Here is a 19,691-nt window from a genome sequence, read left to right as displayed (position 1 = left end):
GCACAACTCAAGACACAAGGACAGGTCGTGTCGGCCTGGCCGAAACATCGATGGCTCTGGCATCTCGTATTGATGAGGCCATTGAATCAGTTTCTCGTGCCGTGATCATGCGGAAGAGGACGGCCTTGGCTTCCTCGCAGAGACCATTCACCTACAGCCACCAGTCACTGTTTGGCTAATTAATGGCGCCTGATCAATGGATCATGTACCTATTGTTCGAGTACATGATATAAGAGGTTCGACCCCTGAGGTTGATCCAGCATCATACGCATATCAACACTGCTCGGTAAGACCGTCAACTCAGACAGGCAAGTATCACAGCGCTGGTGTGAGAACATGGGTAAGATAGGTGAGAATCATCACTGCCACTAGTGTCAGGGCACGGGCAGTAAGAGGAAGGCGAGGCACCTGGGCATGTGCCCAAAACATCAAGAGTACTGCCCGATCCACAAAGATTACTGGAAGGTAAGTCAACCCAAGATCGACCAGCATGGCGAGTTGCTGGACATCACAAAGCTGTTATATAGGTTTGTCTTGATGAGTATATGCTGACACGTCTGTTCTGCAAGTACAAGGACGAATCTTGTAGCCTTTGCGACCTAGCAGCCGACCGTGAGGACAAGGAGGTGCGCAAGAAGAAGGAAGCCGACGTGGCCGCGATCAAAGCTAAGGAGCAGAATGCTTTCTTCGAGGTGAGCAGCAAAGTGCGCAAGGCCAAGAAGGATGACAGAGACAAGAAGGACGACAAGGGTGAGGATAGGAGCTCGGCTACCAACACTGGCGACTCGTCGGCTGCAAGTGCTACCAGCTGAATGCGGGTCGGATCTTGGACTGGTTGCTGACCGCAATGGTACAAGCGTGGCCAATATGTCAAGGCTTGCTTGATCGACGTTCAGACCAGTTGCGGCATCCTATCTGTCGGTAGGGCCCCTGGCGCAGGGTTCCCTAGCGACTTCTCAGCCTTGACAGTATATAACACATCTACAGATGACCCTGCGCTGCGTGTAGCAGGCAACCGACGTGGGCCGATAGAGTGATGGGAATTCAACACAAACCTGTGAAGAATAGATCATCCCAGGTCGACTTGTCATTCTGACACTTCAGGAAGCATTATCTTTCGATTCCGTATCAGAATGGATAATCTGTCTTACCTATGTGTTTGTACTGCCACGTAATCTTAAGCAGGGAATGGTGGCGCAATAGAGGACAGAATCAACGAATCATAGTTGCCACCGATATGCGTCTCAGACTCGTGCGCTAGCTGCTGTAGCATCACTGCCGTTTGGCATCGCCCTCGGTGCACTCATCCTCCAGCTCCGAATCCGGTTCGTAGTCATCCCTCCCACCATACGCACGTTCCGTGATCACTGATGGCGACAAATCGCTGCTGTACTCCTGCGCAAGCTCAAGCGCCACCCTATCCTCCCAATTGCATACCATGAGTATGTTCCGGAATCTGTTGAATAGATAACTCTTCTGTCTGAAGCAAGAGCGGACTTCTTCTCGTTCCTGCGATCCGGGAGGAAAGTGCTGCGCCAGCATAGAGACAAAATTCTTCCTACACAATTTGTGCTCCGTCCATAACCCCATTTCGTAGTCGGAGTCAAGAATGAATGACGGATACTCATATAGAAAGTATGCCGGGCCGATGTAGCTGTAATCCCAGTCGATAACGCCTAACAGCTTTGGCGCCTCGTCTGGACTCGTCCAATCGAACATGAAGTTCTGAAGGTCGAAGTCTCCATGAATCAATCGGAAGGGCTGCTCAAGAAAAGCCATGGTGCTTTTGCTGGTCATATGATGGACGAGCTTTTGCCGGATCGACTGATAGTACGACATGAATTCCTCGTTGCCAGCGAGATCATCATCAATGAAGCTGAGTAGATAGTCCTGTGTAGACCCTTAAGGGCCGTGGCCCAGACTTTCATATGGCAGAGCTATATTCAGTAGTGGCCCAATATCTCCCTTCCTAGTCAAAGAGCCAATTTGGTCGAATTTGCAACTAGCGAGCTGAGCAACCACATCGGCAGTCTGCGCCATGACAGGCAGCTTGTGCCGCACGTCAAGTGCACGCCACATCTCTTGTAGTCGGTACCCATTGATGTACTGCATGATTACAAAAGGGGCACCCACTGCATTGGTAGGATCGAAGTTTGCGAAATAGGTCTCGGGCACGGGAATCGTGGTGTGGTTCCTGACGAATATCCTAGTAGCACATTCACTCTCGATGACCGCAACGGGCTCCTCGGGGTCTCGTGTGAAGCGGCCGATGCAGGTCCAGTCGTCTTCGAAATGCAGTAGACGGATCTCGTGAAAGGTGCCACGGCCGAGCTTCTCGATCTTGACACACTTCCCATGGTTGCCAGGTAGGAAGTACGTTGCAACATGCCGCAGAGCATCTTCATCGAGGTGAAGTGGAGGGTACTCGTCGTCTTCCCATTCTTTACCGGACCTCGACACATTTGCCTCACTCTCAGAACATGTTGCATCAGACCCGGATTGTCCTAGGACCTCTGAATCACCCCATCCTTCTCTCTTGTCGTTGGTGCCCGCGCATCCATCTGCAGGATCCGTATCATTGTGATCATCTGATGACGGCCCGCTGTGAGTAGAAAAGCTGCAGCGTTGAGCTGGGACGAGCCCTGTGGCACTCATGGTGGAAATGGAAATGTTGAACTTGATTTGGCGAATCCTGCGCGAAACTGGGTGGCGAGCAATGAGTATATTTGTGCTGCCGAGTAGAAATAAATATAGTGCATGTAATTCAGTGACAATCCTGCGAATGGACGTGCTTCGAGCCAAAAGGCAGTCACGCGAGAAACTTCGACCAAGCAAGCACGCTTGGCGGCTATTGTGCAGACATTCACATGTTACGGACTGCTACCGAAGACTAATTGAAAGGCTGGTCACTCATCCACCGAAGCCGATATATCATGTCTTCTCGTATAATAATGCATCTTTCGTCTCTCCCGAAAACGCCTCTGCTATGCGCCACTGCATCTCGCTAGCGAAGCGCTGTCTTCACTCAACCATCAATAGGCCCATATGTCCACCCTTTCGTGTCACTGTACACCTTTGCACATCCGCCGTAAAAGCCGCCAAAGCGACCCACTCATATCAACGCCGCCCATGCTGTTCGTGATTGTGTTGCCGTGTAACCTCTTCGTCTCATATCTGTAAGGAACAGGTATCCTATGAGACACTCTAGATATCTTCGAGCATACCATGGTTGAAATCTGCGTCTCCGTGTGCGCTGGTAGCACTGCTGGGCTCGACTCCGCTCATACGGTCGCCTCGCGAACCACGACCGTTCGTGGAAGAGACGCTGTCTGTCATACCGACATCGCGATCCGCAAACTGCTGCTCCAGAGTGCTTTCGTCGACGAAAGTGAAACCCCGGAATTGGTTTTGCATGGTGGGACTCAGTGGTGTGTTGTCGATGCCAACGCCACTAGCCAAAGCGGCCGCTCTCGCGTTCAAGGACGATGACATGTCGCCACTTGTCAATGCGTTGGTGAACTCGGGGTCGAAGTTGCTCGTGTCAAGCTCGCCCTTGAGCTTCGGCTTGAACGGTGGGGGCGTCAGCTTCTTGCTGAGCGCAGTCCAGTCGACGTCGTTGAAGAAGGGATGGGCCATAAGCTCCTCCGCATCGCCCTTCGCGCCTAGGCGGTGTGAAGGATTGCGATTGAGCAGGCCCTTGACGAAATTCCGGCCTTCTTGCGAGAGAGCGTCGCGTGGGAAGCGGACCTTGCCAAATGCAATGTTCTTGTACATCTGCTGGGTGTCTTCCGCGTAGAAGGGCGACCAACCACAGCACATCTCGAACACGAGCACGCCCAAAGACCAGAAGTCAACCATCTTGGTGTACCCTTGCTCATCTAGCAAAACTTCGGGGGCAAGATACTCCGTGGTGCCACAAAATGTGTTTGTGGTGTCGTCTTTTGAGAGATTGGCTTTCGACAGGCCAAAGTCGCATAGTGCCACATGTCCGTTGGCGTCAAGCAGGATATTCTCCGGCTTTAGATCTCGATACACAATGTTGTGCTGGTGTAGATGACGAAGGGCCAGTATCAATTCCGCAATGTAGAACTTCGCTCGCTCCTCGACGAATCTACCTTCCTTCTGTAGATGCCAGAACAGCTCGCCTCCAGACATGTAGTCTGTGACCAGATAAAGATCGGCCGCCGTCTGGAAGGAGAACTTCAGCGCAACGATAAAGGGTGACTCTGTCGTAGCTGTTCGGACCAAAATATTACGCTCGCCAATTGTGTGTTGGATCTCCTTCTTCTGAATGATCACTTTCTTCGACAGCACCTTCATAGCATAAATGCGTTGCGAATCCCTCTTTCGTACCTGGAACACCTGCCCAAATGTACCCTTGCCAATCAGCTTTAAGACCTCGAAATCCTCTGGGCCGAAGGTCTTCTTGCCAGATGCGTGGAAAGCAATCCTCAGGTGGACCTCACCGGTTATGTTGGTGGTATCACCTTGTCGTGGTTGAAGCTTGTACCAATCTGCATGCTGATGCTCGTACTGCTCAAGATTCAGGGGCAAACGCACATGGCCTAGGAACTCCTCATTTCTCGCCCTATCGTAGACTGAGATATCCATCTCGTTGTTCTCTCCGACCACATCGAATAGTGTCTTGTGTCGCCATACGGGATCTGTGACTTCTGATTTCTCGCTTTTCGAGCCTCGACGCAGATCGGCAATGTTTGTAGAACTTGTCTGACGACTTCGCATTCCCGGGATAGCCATTGGTGTTCCGGAACCACTGCCAAGTCGCTTCATAGCCACACCTTTGGCCAGGTTGTGTTCAGGCTCCGAATCGTTGTCGATCGCCGTGTCCATCTGGTCTTCTTGCGGCCTTCTCGAGACAGCTTCGTTGAGTTGAAAGATGCACACCACATATGGCTCCACGCTCGGCTTCAAGCCTCTGCCTTCCTCGACGCTAACCTCTAGCTGACCCTTGATCTGTCCAACCGTAGCAACATTCGGATTTCCCGAGCTTGACCGACTTGACTTGTCGGCTCGCGGAACATGTCGCACATCTTCGCCATCTCTTCTGCTCTCGTGCGAGCCGGATCGAGGTGTCTGGGGAGGTGTGTTCTGAGCACGCTCCTGTGTTAGCTCAGCTTTCTCTTGTACGGAACACAAAGAACCATGGGCGACTGAAGGGTTCGCGGGGGTGTTTAGGGAGCCAGCAGGATTCGAGATGTGGCCAGCCGCAGTTTCAGGTCTCGATACTGCTGTCAATGATGGGTTCCGGCTGAGTGGCGAAGGATTCAACGGACTATCAGCATCTCCAACATCTTTACCCATGTTGGCCAAAGATGACGAATGCGACAAAGGTGGTGTAGGATAGCCTCTCAGGGTGTGTTTCTCATGCGGCAGCAGTGGTGGAGAAGTTGGCGAAGCCGGGTCCAGATTACTTGATGAGCCTGTCTTGCCAGATGTTGTACTCGCTCCTGCCATATCCGTAGGTGTTGTGTCGTCGTTACCGGTCTCACTGTCCAGCTCCTGAGATATTGTAGGTAATGTGGAATCCAGGTTGGAATTGAGTGTGCTTCGGCTCCTGCTCTTACTGCGTGAACTAGACAAGGAGTCACGAACCTGTGCAAAATAGCTATTCACTAATCCGGGCAAACGTTTGTCAGTCAAGTCAGGGCGTGGCGTCGCTGTGCCATGCGGCGGCGTGGATGCACCAGACCCTATATGATCGTGGTCTTCGTCGTGGTGGTGGTGGGGTTTGCTATGCGCGCGAAGAAGGTCAGCGTTCGACATCGTGACCAAGAAACAGCCATGCGCAATGAGGAAGCAAACAGAAGAAGAGCACGTAAGCACGATGATCCCCGAAATAGCGAGTATTAGTGTAACCTGTACGAGAGTCGAGTGCAATGGAAATGGATGACATCGGCGCAGCCTCGGTCCGATCGAGTGGCAGCATTTTCATGCCCCACCTCCAGAACTCTATACCGTAGCGTTCTTGCTCCGGCTGTAACGAGAAGTTGTAGTCGACCAAGGTACGCAGCACCAATGAGGTGCTTTGTGGCGATCGAACGGATGCGAGCCTGCTGAGGCTGTGCCAGCCTGCTGAGCAATACACTCCCGCGATGAACCTCTGTTGAGTCTGTTGCCGTCGTACAGGATAGAGTCTGATGCAGATGCATCTAGCCGTCCTTATCCTGCGTCTCGTTGAGAGGTCTGGCATCGCGGCTTTGCTGCTGCTGTTGAACTGACACGCAGATACGAGAAAGTCCTAACATGCAAGGCGGAAAGAATTCACCACTTACTTGTGCATCATGGCCTGCCGAAGAAGATCAGCAGCCATATTGGAGTTGAGCTGCCCTTCATGTGTCGCAGACATGGTGCTAGCAGGACGACTGAGCCAGCTCCGAGATACAGGTCGAGACTTGGCAGGGCTTCTTGGTGGCGATGGTGCAGGCTCCGGTTGTGCATTCAACGTTGACAAGGTAGGTACTGCAGATGCGGACTTGGTGTGAAGATGGCCAGGACGCTTCGTAGGACGTTTCTCAATCGCAATGGGTCGAGCGTCGTCCTGACGTCCAGGCCGCTTCTCCGGGTCGCGATTCGGCTCCACTTTGGCGTGTCGCTCCTCAGCGCTCGAGTAAAGCGTGGGGCCAGGTTGTAGGTATGAGTGTTAGGTCGGTGTATGGAAGGCCTTCGTACTGGCCTTGTCGTTCGAGGTTGTCTCCTGCACTACGTGCTTCTTGACAATCGATTCTGTGCCTGCTAATTGCAAGTTGCTGGGCCGATCCCACTACGTCACCACGCCGCAGAACGTGAATTGCCGCGAATATCTCCGGAACATGGAAAAATTCGAATGGAGTAGCCGGCCGCGAGAAACCTTCCAGTTGTGAGCCAGCGGTACTGAAGAGTTGTCGGTATGAGAAGGGAGAGAGACAATGAAATAAGCGCTGGTTGATTGATCGGTGAAGCAAGGCACGAATCTTCACAATCAGCGACAAGACCGGGTCACGAAAAAGCGGTCTTGCCAAGGCACACCCGTGGCGCTCGTCTAGCTCTAGCGGCTCTACGCCGTTGCTGACCCAGATTACCGGGACGAGATGCGATCTTGCAGTTGCTTGGTCGATAACTTGATTCAGATCCATCGTTCCCAGGGTACATGAAGGACGCTAAGACACTGACCGTCAATACATTACTACAAGCCTTTACCAGCGGCCAGCAATTCAAAGGTGTCACACATGTCGGAATCGAGTGAGCCGAACAAAGAACCTTATTTACGATTGAGTATACATTCACGTTGACTGGGCGCCACGCGTCTCATCGGCAGGTGAAGCATTGATCATGCATCGCGATACCACACGAAATACAGCCACACAGGTAACACAGTGTTGCCAGTGGCGCACTGCTGCTTTTGATGGATGTACATTTGATCGACTATAGCTTGCTCTGGCGCTGGCCAGTAACCTTGATCTTTGCACGACCATTGCTCGAGCATAGCTTACCACCCTTGATGGTAGTGGTGAAACGAATCTCCTCGAAGCCATCACCATCCTTCTCACCTGTCCGCCAGATCTCAGTCACCAGAGTATCACCAGGCTTGACTGGCGAAGCGAATCTCGCCTGGTAGTCCTTGATGTTGGCTGGATCACTACCGCCCACTAACTTCAACAGGGCGTGGGCAGTTGAATTCCAAGAGTATAAACCATGCATAATAGCCCCACCAAAGCCCATGGCTTTTCCTGGCTCGGGCGTCGCGTGGAGAGGGTTGTAGTCGCCGTTGAGACGATAAAGGTGAGCGGCTTCCGCACTGATCGTTTGCTCATGTACAGCGTCTGGCTTCTTGCCCTTTGGTGGTGCAAAGCTAGGAGCTTTGGGTCCCGCCGGCCCTCCCCATCCGCCCTGGCCAACAAAGAACGCAGAGCCGGTCATGCGCGTATACAGCTCACCAGTCTTCGCATCCACAAGATCGCTTTGAGTCTCGAGGACTGTAGCCTTGCCCTTGTCGTACACGCCGACCACTTTACCGCGAACCTCGAACTTCCGGCCTTCCGACGTTGTAGGGAGCTGCTTGGCGAACAGAATATGTCTCTCACCGTCTACCACCTTCCTGCTATCAAGCTTTGGCACGCCTGGTATGGCCTCTCGCGACGAGTTCTGAGCGGCATAAAAGTCGATGACCTCGGGGGATTCATGTTTGAAAGGCAGGATGATTGAATAGGTAGGGAAGACAGCAAATTCAGGGTGAAGCTCCTGCGAAGCTGTTAGCATGCCGTCGAACAATTCTCGCAAATGTCATGCTTACATAGAGGAAATGTAGCTCATCCACGGTGCATCCTATGCTGTTCGCGAACAGCAGCACGTCCCGCTTATACCATGATACTGGGTAAGGGCTGTATTGGTGTCCTGCTCCTGGTCCGCTCATGTTGTAGTGATTGAGTGTAATCTTGTAGTGTATGGTAGAGTTCGAGACACAGGAGTGGGTTCTGACAGTAAGAAGACCTTACGCTGTACCTACCTACTTTTGCGGGGCGTTATCCGGGGTCTCAAGTGAACTTGAGTTATCAACCGAGGCAAAAGAACACTCATGCCGAATGAATGCAAGCAACGGTAGCCACGGCTCGTTGATGATCGGGGGTGAAGCATAGAGCACTGTAAAGTCTTCAGCTATCCGAAGGATTGTACACACACATTGTCAAAATGTGGTCGGGCATTCGTCGACACTTCGACAGGTTGTAAGAGAGGTCTGCTCATGATTCCCGCCGGATATGACAAGCGTCGACCTATGCTATGCAGCTCGAGTGTTGCATGTAGAAGACCTGCGTCGCTGGGATCAGCGAGAGCTTGTCGTCCGTTGCATATGTCAACGTCAATGTCAAATTATAAAATCTACAGTGATAAAGGTGGTGAGGTAGCTTCGATTCGCTCAAGCTAATGAGCGACCTTCCATCAAATTGCGAGGTGTCCCTGAACCAGTCGTCAGCGAGCGCCACACTTGAGTGGCTGCGGCGAAAAGTCCACCAACTGCCACGTTGTTGAGAAGGCTATTCTGTGCAGCCTACCTTCCTACTTTACTTAAGAAATCTCAAACGCATTTCGTCGAACCCGGAACGCGATCGCTATACACACGAGAACACTACGCTATCGATTAGCATCATGGATGCGCCCGAGCCAGAGACGCCCTTCGCGGCTGTGAGCGCGCAGACGACCAGGATTCAGCAGGTACGATTACAACATGGCGATATGCGCGTGTGTTAGCAGGATGATGAGCGCGTGCTTACCTCCATGTTATCCAGATCTACCAGAGCTATCTCGACAAAGTCACCCCCTTCGTCACATACCGATGGGTAGGCACAGGGGTCCTCTTCGCGATGTTCGCGCTACGCATCATCTTCGCGCAGGGATGGTACATTGGTATGGCACACAGCCCAAATCACGCGGATATACGGCGAACAGTCGGACTGATATGGGATCGCACAGTGGCATACTCCCTCGGCATCTACATCCTCAACCTCTTCCTCGCCTTCATCTCCCCCAAATTCGACCCCTCCCTCGAAGCAGACACCGACATGGAAGACGGCGTGCCCGCCGGCCAAGCATCCTCCTTACCAACCAAGAACGACCAGGAATTCAAGCCGTTTGTGCGAAGATTACCGGAATTCAAGTTCTGGCATGCGGCGACGCGGGCGTTGACGATAGCATTCTTGTGCTGTTGGAGCGAGATCTTCAACCTGCCGGTGTTCTGGCCGGTGTTGGTGATTTATTGGTTGATTTTGGTATTTTTGACTATGAGGAGGCAGATACAGAGTATGATCAAGTATAGGTATGTCGAATGAGGGTGATATGGGAGCGCGTGAGGTTCGAGGTTGCTTACAATTTTGACAGATACGTTCCGTGGGATTTCGGCAAGACGAAGTACAGTGCCAAATGAGCGATTCGACCGACACTGTTTGTCTGATTGTTCACGCATGGCGCTGCGGGTTGGAGCATGACAGGAGAGATATGTATTGTACGAGACTTTGAAGTAATGTGGATTATGGCCGGAGCGAGCTCAATGTGCCTGCCTCATCCTCTTCTGTAGCATAGGGCTTTGGAGCCTTCCAAGACCACTACTCCGGACTTTTCTCAACACAGCGTTGTGAGGAACGGTCGAGGTCTGCTTCATCTTAGCAAGATGGATTGCCAATGTCTTGCACTGGTGGCATAGACCGGGTCAGCTGGACGCATTTAACATTGTTTGGCCAGTCTTCGAGCACATCACGTGATTTCCGTTGTGGTCGCGTGCCAGAGATGAAGAGACCTCGCTGCTCTCGAGCAGTGCTGGTCGGATGACTGCTGCCAGCTACATTCCGGCGATTGAGTAAATATGACCCATGTGTCTTGACTCGGCCAAGAGGCCACTTTCTGCCCTCGAATCTCCCGGGCTCGATCAGTAGCAGCATTATTGTAGAGGCAGACGGTTCTTTACCCGCCACCCCAAACCCTCCCGAAGTCGCTCCTGTGATACTCTGGTGAACCAAACTCATGGTCGAACGTCGGTGCTATGAGCACAATGAATAGCAGCGCTGAAGTCGCAGGCGTGGTGACCTTACTACCACATGATTGGTGCAAGAGGTATGTCGCGCAGTCGCTGGAGCTTCCCGCCCTAGACACCCCCGTGGCCGCATCTGCTCGATGAGATAGGCTGACAGGTGCTTTGGTGGAGTCCCTGCAGAAGGCGTGCATGTGCCATTGACAACGATCCATCCCACTTTCGTCTCAATCTAACTAAACTCGACGCTTGGGTGAGTGAGCTTTCTCCGAGTGCCCAGAAAATTGTCGTGCCCCGCTATGGATGGTAGAAAGCTGGTGGTGTGTTTATTTGTTGTCATCGCCGCGGTTGTGCCTGGCTACTGCTAATAATTATGCCTGCTAGGTACCTACGCCGTCCGCCTCTCATGCACATGTGGGCGAGCTGATAGGCTGGTGGTGCATACGGAGGCCGTGATCCTCAACGACATCGCTTGCCTGAGCAGAGGAGTGCGGCATCGCGGGGGTGGGGTCCTCACTCTCACTTTAGTTCTATGGCCCTTGTCCCTTGACGACCTGACGCGCTTCGCTACACTTTATCTACTGGCGTGCATATCGGCGGCATGGGCGTGTACCATTCTTGAGTCTTGACTCTGTCTGGCGCTTCTGCTGGCCCGCCGTTGACTTCTACACAGACCCAGCAGACGCTAGCTGGCGCTTCACATGCTCCTGCCCGATTGCGTAGGGGTGAGTGTCTAGCCTGGACCTGGTCCTACGAGGCAAGTGTACTGTCCTCCTCCCATCTTCCTTGCTTCCTACTTTCTTTGTGCACCTTGCAACGCCTCACACACCTCTTCCTACTGCTTGTCCTTCACCTTCTTGCTGAGCACGCGAGCTCAGCATTGATCTTCAACGATGGCGTCCTCCCTCTACCATCGGCTCGCCGACCCTCTCACCCAGGCCTCGACAGTCCCCATCCTCCTCGTGCTATTCTTGGTAGCCTGGTTCTTCTTCTCCTACACCGATCTCAGCGTGGTCCGCAAGATCCAAGGTGCTACTGGCCACTACGTGCAATTCGCCTACTCCTGCTTCTTCAAGCCTCACACGGGTGATGGTACTGGGAGCCAGCAAGATGCTTTGGAAAGCTTCTACAAGTCCCAGGCCTCTATCTACGATGCTACGAGGTCCACACTGTTGCAAGGCAGAGAGGATATGCTGGCTCTCGTGGCAGCACAGGTCAAGCACAGGCGTACTACTGGACAAAGCCCACAAAAGCCCATCTGGGTAGACATTGGTGGCGGCACAGGCTGGAACATTGAGCAGATGGGCGCACAAATCGATGTACCCAATTTCTTTCATGCTGTCTACTTGGTCGACCTCAGCACTTCTCTGTGCGAAATCGCTACAAAGCGATTCGAACGTCTCGGCTGGAAGAACGTCCATGTGGTCTGCGAAGATGCTCGAGTCTTCCGCCTCAGCGACTACGAGGCTGGTGTTGACGACTCGAACCGCGACTTCTCCATCGGACAGTCGATCTACAACGAAGACGCACGTGACTCGGTCGGTGCCGATCTTCTGACCATGTCCTACAGCCTCAGTATGATCCCTGAATTCCACTCGGCTGTCGACAGTGTTACGAACCTTCTGGCACCCAATGGTATCGTGGGTGTGATCGACTTTTATGTTCAGAATGGTGTGGAATTCTCGCATCGCAACTACATGGGTGGCGCCATCGACAGGCACTGCATGTGGATCTCTCGTGTCTTCTGGAGGACCTGGTTCGAGCTTGACCGTGTCAATCTGGAGTCGGCAAGACGTGATTATATGGAGTACAAGTTCGGCACAATCCTCAGCACCAACCGCCGCGCCAACGTCGTGGGCTTCAGAATTCCGTACTACATCTTCGTGGGCTGCACTAGACGCACTGGCTCGATGTTGAAAGAGGTGGCACAACTGGACGCCGCTGTAACAGAATCACCGTTCATCTCCGCCCTCGACCTCCACAGCCAAACCCTCAACCCTCGCAAGCGTAGGAGCTCAAGCACCGAGCGCAGGAGCAAAGCCTTTGACACCGCGGTCGTGAACCTATCCGCCAGTCTCCCACTCCCGGCAGCCTACTACCAGAACAACAAAACCCGCATCTACTATGACCATACCCTTCCCAAACACACCCAGTTCAACGACGAGTACATCTACGCCTTCACCTGGGAAGACAGCCGCACCGACGCCCGCCTCCTCAAGATCACCGGCGACGATGTCATCCTTGCCATCACCTCCGCAGGCGACAACATCCTCTCCTACGCGCTCGAACGCCCCAAACGCATCCACGCCGTCGATCTCAACCCGGCTCAAAACCACCTTCTCGAACTAAAAGTCGCCTGTTTCCGTGCTCTGGAATACCAAGACATGTGGAAACTCTTCGGCGAGGGCAAACACGAGAATTTTCATAAACTGCTCATCGAGGAACTGTCTCCTCATCTTTCCAGTCAAGCCTTCGACTACTGGCTCCATGTCGGTCCCAAGACGTTCGATCGGAAGGGAAGCGGGTTCTACTACACCGGCGGCAGCCGTCACGCCCTCCAACTCATCGCCTGGCTCGGCTCTCTCCTTGGAGTGAGGAACGATATGCGCCGACTCTGTGAAGTGCAAACGCTAGCGGAACAACGCGAGATCTGGACGAAACGGGTCCGGAAAGTGCTCCTCTCGCAACTACTGGCTTACTTCGTCGTGGGGTCCGAGCGCTTCTTGTGGAAAGCTCTGGGTGTGCCGGGTGAGCAGCGGGCCATGATCGAGGAGGATTATAAGCGGGAGAATAGCGATCGGGCGCCCAGGAGTGCGGAGGAGAAGACTTCGGGCACTGGACGGCCTGGGGAGGTCGGTGCGACGAAGAGTGGACAGGCGATTTGGAATTATGGGGTGCAGACTTTGGATCCGGTGGCGAGTGATACGTTGTTGAGTCTTGATAACCATTACTACTTGGTCTGCTTGTTGGGTGAGTACACGGTCCCAGGACCTAGCCACAATGCATGGAGAAGAAAGTAATACTGACTTTCTTATGAACTGCAGGCCACTACACCCGCCGCTGCCACCCGGACTACCTCACCCCGAAAGCCCACCTCAAACTCTCCACCGAAGGCGCCTTGGAAAATCTCCGCATCCACACCGACGAGCTCGCCGAAGTCTTCGCCCGCATGCAGCCCGAGGCCCTCACCATTGCCGTCCTGATGGACAGTATGGACTGGTTCACTCCCAGCGGGCCCGAAGCCGAAGCCCAAGTTCTCGCCGTCAATCGCGCGTTGAAGATTGGGGGACGGGTGTTGATTAGATCTTCCGGATTGATGCCTTGGTATATGCGGGTTTTTGAGGAGAATGGGTTCAGTCCGAAGAGAGTGGCGGCCAGGGTGCCGCCGGGGACTTGTACGGATCGGGTTAATATGTATGCTAGTACGTGGATTTGTACGAAGGTGGCGGGGGTTGCTGCTGAGGTGTTTGAGGGTGAAGGGGGAAAGGAGGGGTAGGATTGGTTGTGAGTTAGTTTGGGGTGATGGGTCGAGATGGAGGCAAAATCGCTTTCGGTAGGAGCTGGAGGAAGGCGGAGGAAGTGTGCTGCCTCCCTTGCTACCCAGCTGACGGAGTCGCGGATCTGAAGACCGTGGCGAATAGGACCTAGGAGGAAGTTCAGTGCATCTCGCTGCTAAACTAGAAAAGAGGACGTTTGCTTTTAGAAGATACCACCAGGGCGGACGCAAAAGTACAGGAAATCATCCGAAAATCCCAAAATCGAATAGACCTAACCAAAAACAATGGAATTTCACGATCGTGCATGTTATTCTCATAGTGGCTCGAAATTTTGCTGTACACCGCGTCTTGTTAAACGCCCGTGAATCTGTCCCAAGTATATCTTTCTTCTCCCCACCAGCAACATCTCTACGACCCACCGCCCGCCACCCTCTCCGCCTCCAACTCCCTCTCCGCATTCCGATAATACTTGGCCGTATCCACGCCATGCTGCCCATGATTGACGAAATTAAACCAAGGCATCACATGCAGAAACACGCCGGAATACCTGCTCTGTCTTGACGCCACACCCTGCATATACTCCGTCATCGTACTCTCCCCATAAAGCGGCTGACCCTTCTTCACTCTATCAGTCATCTCCCGCATGTCCATCTCGATTTCCCGCCGGTTTTCGGAGAAACCATAGAGTCGGTTCTGCGAGCGTGAGAAGAGGAGGTAGAAGCCGCTGACGAGGCCTATACCCGTGGTGAGTCGCATTATGGAACTGAAACCGCCACGGCCGACTTCGGAGGGCGAGATCCGTTCCATGAGGAGCATGGCGGTGGGCGGGAAGGCGGCGAAGATGGTGCCGGAGAGGTAGTCGGAGGGGCGGGCGTAGGAGAGGACGCGGCGGAAGTGGGGGTCGGAGTCGATTAGCTAGAACAAGAGCGTGTTAGTATAGGGTGGTGGTGGTATGGTGGTGGTATGGGTGGGTGGAGTGGATGGCATACCGGGTAGTCGCTGGCGAGGGTGCGGGCGGGGACAATGGGTCGACCAAGGGTGGGTTTGAGCTCCGGATAGCTTTCACGGACATTCTCGACCTCGGCGACGCGGTCGGAGGAGGCCATTGTGTGGTGTTGCTGTGGTGCTTTGTTAGACAATGCCTCGCTGAGGTGTGTCGTCGGTGGTTTAAGCTCGAGTATTGGATGTCTCCGCTTGGGAGAAGTGATGGCCTGAGGCATCAATATCTTGAAGCTGCGACTTTTTGACGACGCGCGAGTCAGACGCGATTTGTTAGATATATATCTCTTTTTGGTCGCAAGGTATTAAACAATGCGCCTACAGTCATAACGATGTCACGGCCGACTGTGGCCGACCTCACCGGCGACCATGTCATCGCACAACTCGCTCGCAAGCACTGGCTCACCAAGTCGTCCCCAAAAGTGCTGCCGGAGACAGTGAAAGAGCTGTGGGAGGCTGTAGAAGCCGACACAACACCTCCCTTTGCTCTCTTACTACTGGAACAACTACAGACCCTCGAGCGATTCCTATGGCCCGGCTACGGCCAGGAGAGTTCGAATCAGCATGTCCTGCTACTGGCATTGCTGGTCAATGTCAAGCGAACAGAACAATTACCCGTCTGGTCCCTCTTCGCAGAACGACCGGACCACTTCTCCACCTTCTACCGCCGCATCACACACTTGAGTCTTGATCAGTCGCTCTCGACTCCCATACGCACGCAACTGCTTGTCTTCTTAGTCGGAGCGTTCCAGAGTCTGGATAGCGGGATTGTGCGCCGAGAGTGTGCACCCTTAGTTTCAGTCGGGATATGGCATCATCTGCACAGTGAGCGATCGAGGGAACATATCCTGGCGAATAGTGTGCAAGGGCAGAAGGCGTGGAGGGCGGCGGGGAAGAAGTACGAGAATGCGGATGCGTCTGGGCAGGCGAGGTTGCGGTTCGAGAGGAGCTGGCTGTATACTCTGGCGCTGGACTTCCTGGATAAGCTCTACGATGTTGATGGCGCGGCGGAGCGGAGGCAGGAGAATATGCTGTATTGCGAGCGATTCATGGAGTTGCTTTGTGATCTGGAGTCACAGCTACCCACGAGACGATACGTCAATACGCTACTGCGAGACCTGAACATACTCTCTGCAATCAAGCTCTCGCCGCTTTACCAGGACGCCGACGATATTGCTCTTTTACGGGATATGACGCAGCTGTTGCAGCATTACATGTACTTTCCCATTGACGACCAGACCGGCAAGGAGCTCAGCCAGCAGGAGTATGAGGATGCGCATAATGCTCGTATAGCACGATTGCAGAATGTGGCGCTAAAGCTGCATCCTGAGACGCTTAAGATTCTGGTGCTGGCGAATTATGGATCGCTTTCGCAAAAGGGTGAACTACTTGGTCATCTCCAGGCGCTGAATGAGGAGCAGTTTGTGGAACTATGTGGCGAACTTCTTTTGCGGACTTCGTATCCGGAAAAGTCATTGGTTCTGCAAGATCGACAATTCTTTAACGAGGTGCTTGCCTCGCTTATCGAACAACACGCACTATACACGGAAACCGTGCGATCGACTGCCATCCTGCCTACGGAGAATACGTTATACGAGCTGTCGAGTCTCCGAGCAGGTGGCTATGACGGGAGCAGACCTCTAGCCATACCTAAGCTTAACTTGCAGTACCTGACCCTGGGCGACTTTCTATGGCGATCCTTCACGCTGTACCGTAGCGAAGCCTTCTTCGAGATCCGCAAGCATGTTCAGGATGTCATCAAGAAGCTTCAGCCACGATTGCAAGGTACAAATACACGTCTCGAAGGTCTCTCGAAAATGGCTATACCGATTGGCAAGCCTGCTGTCACTCAGACTCAACCGGCGAAGGTGGGTGAGGATGTTCTGGGAGAGGTACAGGTCGAGGTCTCGCTGGATGTTAGTCGTCTACAGCCTGGTCTGAGACGAGAGTGGGAGGGCTTGAGGCCGGATGATGTCGTGTACTTGATTGCTGTGCAACCCACGGAGACGGAGAAGCGGCTTACGAATGGCACTTCCTTCCAGTCACCTGCTGAGAAAGCTGGGATCAAAGCTTTACGCTGCGCCGAGGTCGTTAGTGTGCTTGACGAGCAAGGGCGGATCCTACGACACGATCGCAATTCGCGGAACGATGACTTTGATCGCCCAAGGCAGCGACGACTGTTGCTGAGACTGGATGCTACGGCTTACCAACTTGACAAGGAACGAGCTGAGGCTGGAAAAGGAGACGTACTGGACAGTATTAATCTTGTTGTGCGACGTACTGCTAGGGAAAACAACTGGAAGCCGATACTGGAAAGTATCAAGCAGCTCACACTGAGCAACGATAGACCGGTGCCGGCATGGCTGCGTGACGTCTTCCTTGGCTATGGCGATCCTTCTTCGGCCTCATACAAGCGTCTCCCGAGCAGGCTAAAGAGTGTCGACTACCGCGACACACTCCTAGATTGGCAGCACCTGATCGAAACCATGTCCGGCAAGACCGTCGAACCCGATCCAGGCGCTGATGCCAGCTTCCCACCACCTTACGTCCTCGAAGCTGTGACCGACCAGTCGCAAGCACCTCCTCCACGCACAAGCAAGAAGCGGAGACGAGACCAACCGGATGGGCCTGAGCCAGCACAGGTCATTGAGTCGGTGAGAGTCAGCACGTATACGCCACCGAATCCTGGTCCTTACCCAACAGATGCACCCAAGCTGAATACCGTCCGCTTCACGCCGTCGCAGGTCGATGCTATCACTTCTGGCACACAACCTGGATTGACTGTTATTGTTGGTCCACCGGGTACAGGGAAGACAGATGTCGCGACGCAGATTATTAGTAACATCTACCACAACCACCCTCAGCAGCGGACACTGTTGATAGCACATTCCAATCAAGCACTCAACCAGCTGTTTCAGAAGATCGTGGCGCTGGACATCGATGAGCGGCATTTACTGCGGCTTGGCCATGGCGAGGAGGAGCTATCTGGAGATGTCAGCTTCAGCAAGGCCGGTCGTGTCGACTCTTTCCTCGAGCGAGGGAGCGAATATCTTGCTGATGTCCAGCGGCTGGCTGCGAGTATTGGTGCACCAGGTGCTCACGGCAATAGCTGCGAGACAGCTGAATACTTCGACCAAGTCTACATCCGCCCACGCTTCAAACAATACTGGAACGAAGTAAACGCCACCCAGGCCGACCCCGCCTCGACCTTCCCCTTTCTCCCTTTCTTCGCCGATGCGCCCCAGCCACTCTTCCCTCCCAATGCGAGCAGAGACCAGCACCTCGACATCGCCCGCGGCTGCGAAACACATATCCGGAAAGTCCTCGACGAGCTCGCTGAGATCCGACCCTTTGAGCTTCTGCGCCATCAGAGGGACAAGTCGAACTATCTTCTGGTGAAGGAGGCGCGGATTATCGCTATGACGTCCACGCATGCGGCGATGCGGAGACGGGAGATTGCGAATCTGGGATTTAGGTACGATAATGTGGTTATGGAGGAGAGTGCGCAGGTCACGGAAACGGAGTCTTTCGTTCCGTTCGTTATGCAAGACCTCGCCCGCTCCGCAGACCCCACCACCAGCAGCAAAAACAAGAAGGAGAAGCCGGGTGAGGAAGCCGGTGGTCTCCAACGCATAATCCTCATAGGCGACCACCTCCAAAATTCTCCCATCATCCCCCACGCCGCTTTCAGGACCTACGCCCACCTTGACCAATCGCTCTTCCTCCGCCTCATCCGCCTAGGAGTCCCCTCCATCACTCTCTCAGCCCAAGGCCGCTCCCGACCCAGTCTCGCCGAACTCTATAGATGGCGCTATCCCTCCCTCACGAACCTCCCCTTCACGTCCTCCAACCCCGAATTCGTCTGCGCGAACGCAGGGTTAAAGTACGAGTACCAATTCATCGACGTCCCGGATTACAAAGGCCAGGGTGAAACGGAACCGAGTCCGCATTTCTTCCAGAATTTGGGCGAGGCGGAGTATGCGGTTGCGCTGTTTCAGTTTATGAGATTACTTGGATATCCGGCGGAGAGGATCAGTATTTTGACCGCTTATGCGGGTCAGAGGGCGTTGGTGAGGGATGTGCTTCTGCATCGGTGTAAAGGGAATAGACTGTTCGGGATGCCCGGGTGGGTCGGGACGGTGGATAAGTATCAGGGGATGGAGAATGATTATGTGATTTTGAGTTTGGTGAGGACGAAGGGGGTGGGGTATTTGAGGGATTTGAGGAGGTTGACTGTTGCGTTGTCGAGGGCGAGGTTGGGGTTGTATGTTCTTGGACGGAGGGAGGTGTTTGAGGGGAGTTTGGAGATGGGGGAGGCGCTGGGGGGGCTGTTGGCGAGGAGTGGGAAGTTGGAGGTTGTGGCGGGAGAGATGTTCCCGGCTACTAGAGGTGTGGCGGATGAAGTGCAGGGAACTGTGATGGAGGGTGTGGAGCATCTGGGTCAGTATGTTTATGAGATGACGCAGGCGAAGGTTAAGGCTCTTAAGGAGGGAGGTGGGAGTCTGCCGCCTGCTGCTATTGAGAGTGCTCACCATGATGATCAAGATGAGGAGGAGGAGGAGGAGGAGGGGGGGATGGATCGCTTGGATGAGGCGGATCAGGAGGATGTGGTTGGGTAGTGGTTGTGGTCATGTGGAAGAGAGTACTGTGTTGATATCTGTACAATGTACTGTACATAA

At 53.7% G+C, this 19,691-nt stretch overlaps 8 protein-coding genes across 8 annotated transcripts; 4 read left to right on the top strand and 4 right to left on the bottom strand.

Annotated features, from left to right (window-relative positions):
- Positions 1-414: 414 nt before the first annotated feature.
- On the top strand, positions 415-812 carry LTS14_003076 (uncharacterized protein; the record flags this gene model as incomplete). Its single annotated transcript, XM_064835781.1, has 2 exons — positions 415-465; positions 528-812. The coding sequence occupies 2 exons, from the start codon at positions 415-417 to the stop codon at positions 810-812; spliced, it is 336 nt and encodes a 111-aa protein (XP_064696831.1).
- Positions 813-1,272: 460 nt separating this feature from the next.
- Positions 1,273-2,655, bottom strand: LTS14_003075 (uncharacterized protein; the record flags this gene model as incomplete). Its single annotated transcript, XM_064835780.1, has 2 exons — positions 1,273-1,901; positions 1,923-2,655. The coding sequence occupies 2 exons, from the start codon at positions 2,653-2,655 to the stop codon at positions 1,273-1,275; spliced, it is 1,362 nt and encodes a 453-aa protein (XP_064696830.1).
- Positions 2,656-3,204: 549 nt separating this feature from the next.
- SCH9 (Serine/threonine-protein kinase) lies at positions 3,205-5,784 on the bottom strand (the record flags this gene model as incomplete). The annotated part of the gene is made up of 2 exons (XM_064835779.1): positions 3,205-5,584; positions 5,711-5,784. The coding sequence occupies 2 exons, from the start codon at positions 5,782-5,784 to the stop codon at positions 3,205-3,207; spliced, it is 2,454 nt and encodes an 817-aa protein (XP_064696829.1).
- Positions 5,785-7,422: 1,638 nt separating this feature from the next.
- Positions 7,423-8,410, bottom strand: LTS14_003073 (uncharacterized protein; the record flags this gene model as incomplete). Its single annotated transcript, XM_064835778.1, has 2 exons — positions 7,423-8,238; positions 8,291-8,410. 2 exons carry the CDS (start codon positions 8,408-8,410, stop codon positions 7,423-7,425), a joined length of 936 nt encoding a protein of 311 aa, XP_064696828.1.
- Positions 8,411-9,141: 731 nt separating this feature from the next.
- On the top strand, positions 9,142-9,916 carry LTS14_003072 (uncharacterized protein; the record flags this gene model as incomplete). The annotated part of the gene is made up of 3 exons (XM_064835777.1): positions 9,142-9,207; positions 9,282-9,808; positions 9,871-9,916. The coding sequence occupies 3 exons, from the start codon at positions 9,142-9,144 to the stop codon at positions 9,914-9,916; spliced, it is 639 nt and encodes a 212-aa protein (XP_064696827.1).
- Positions 9,917-11,409: 1,493 nt separating this feature from the next.
- On the top strand, positions 11,410-14,012 carry LTS14_003071 (uncharacterized protein; the record flags this gene model as incomplete). Its single annotated transcript, XM_064835776.1, has 2 exons — positions 11,410-13,486; positions 13,561-14,012. 2 exons carry the CDS (start codon positions 11,410-11,412, stop codon positions 14,010-14,012), a joined length of 2,529 nt encoding a protein of 842 aa, XP_064696826.1.
- A 409-nt stretch (positions 14,013-14,421) lies between these two features.
- Positions 14,422-15,119, bottom strand: LTS14_003070 (uncharacterized protein; the record flags this gene model as incomplete). Its single annotated transcript, XM_064835775.1, has 2 exons — positions 14,422-14,928; positions 15,003-15,119. The coding sequence occupies 2 exons, from the start codon at positions 15,117-15,119 to the stop codon at positions 14,422-14,424; spliced, it is 624 nt and encodes a 207-aa protein (XP_064696825.1).
- Positions 15,120-15,344: 225 nt separating this feature from the next.
- Positions 15,345-19,631, top strand: LTS14_003069 (uncharacterized protein; the record flags this gene model as incomplete). Its single annotated transcript, XM_064835774.1, has 1 exon — positions 15,345-19,631. One exon carries the CDS (start codon positions 15,345-15,347, stop codon positions 19,629-19,631), a length of 4,287 nt encoding a protein of 1,428 aa, XP_064696824.1.
- Positions 19,632-19,691: the final 60 nt, after the last annotated feature.

Source organism: Recurvomyces mirabilis, assembly GCF_035927965.1.
Source record: "Recurvomyces mirabilis strain CCFEE 5264 chromosome Unknown scaffold_6, whole genome shotgun sequence".
Lineage (NCBI taxonomy): Eukaryota > Fungi > Ascomycota > Dothideomycetes > Mycosphaerellales > Teratosphaeriaceae > Recurvomyces > Recurvomyces mirabilis.
The sequence above is the reverse complement of the archived record's forward strand: the minus strand, read 5'-3'. Positions and strand labels throughout refer to the sequence as shown.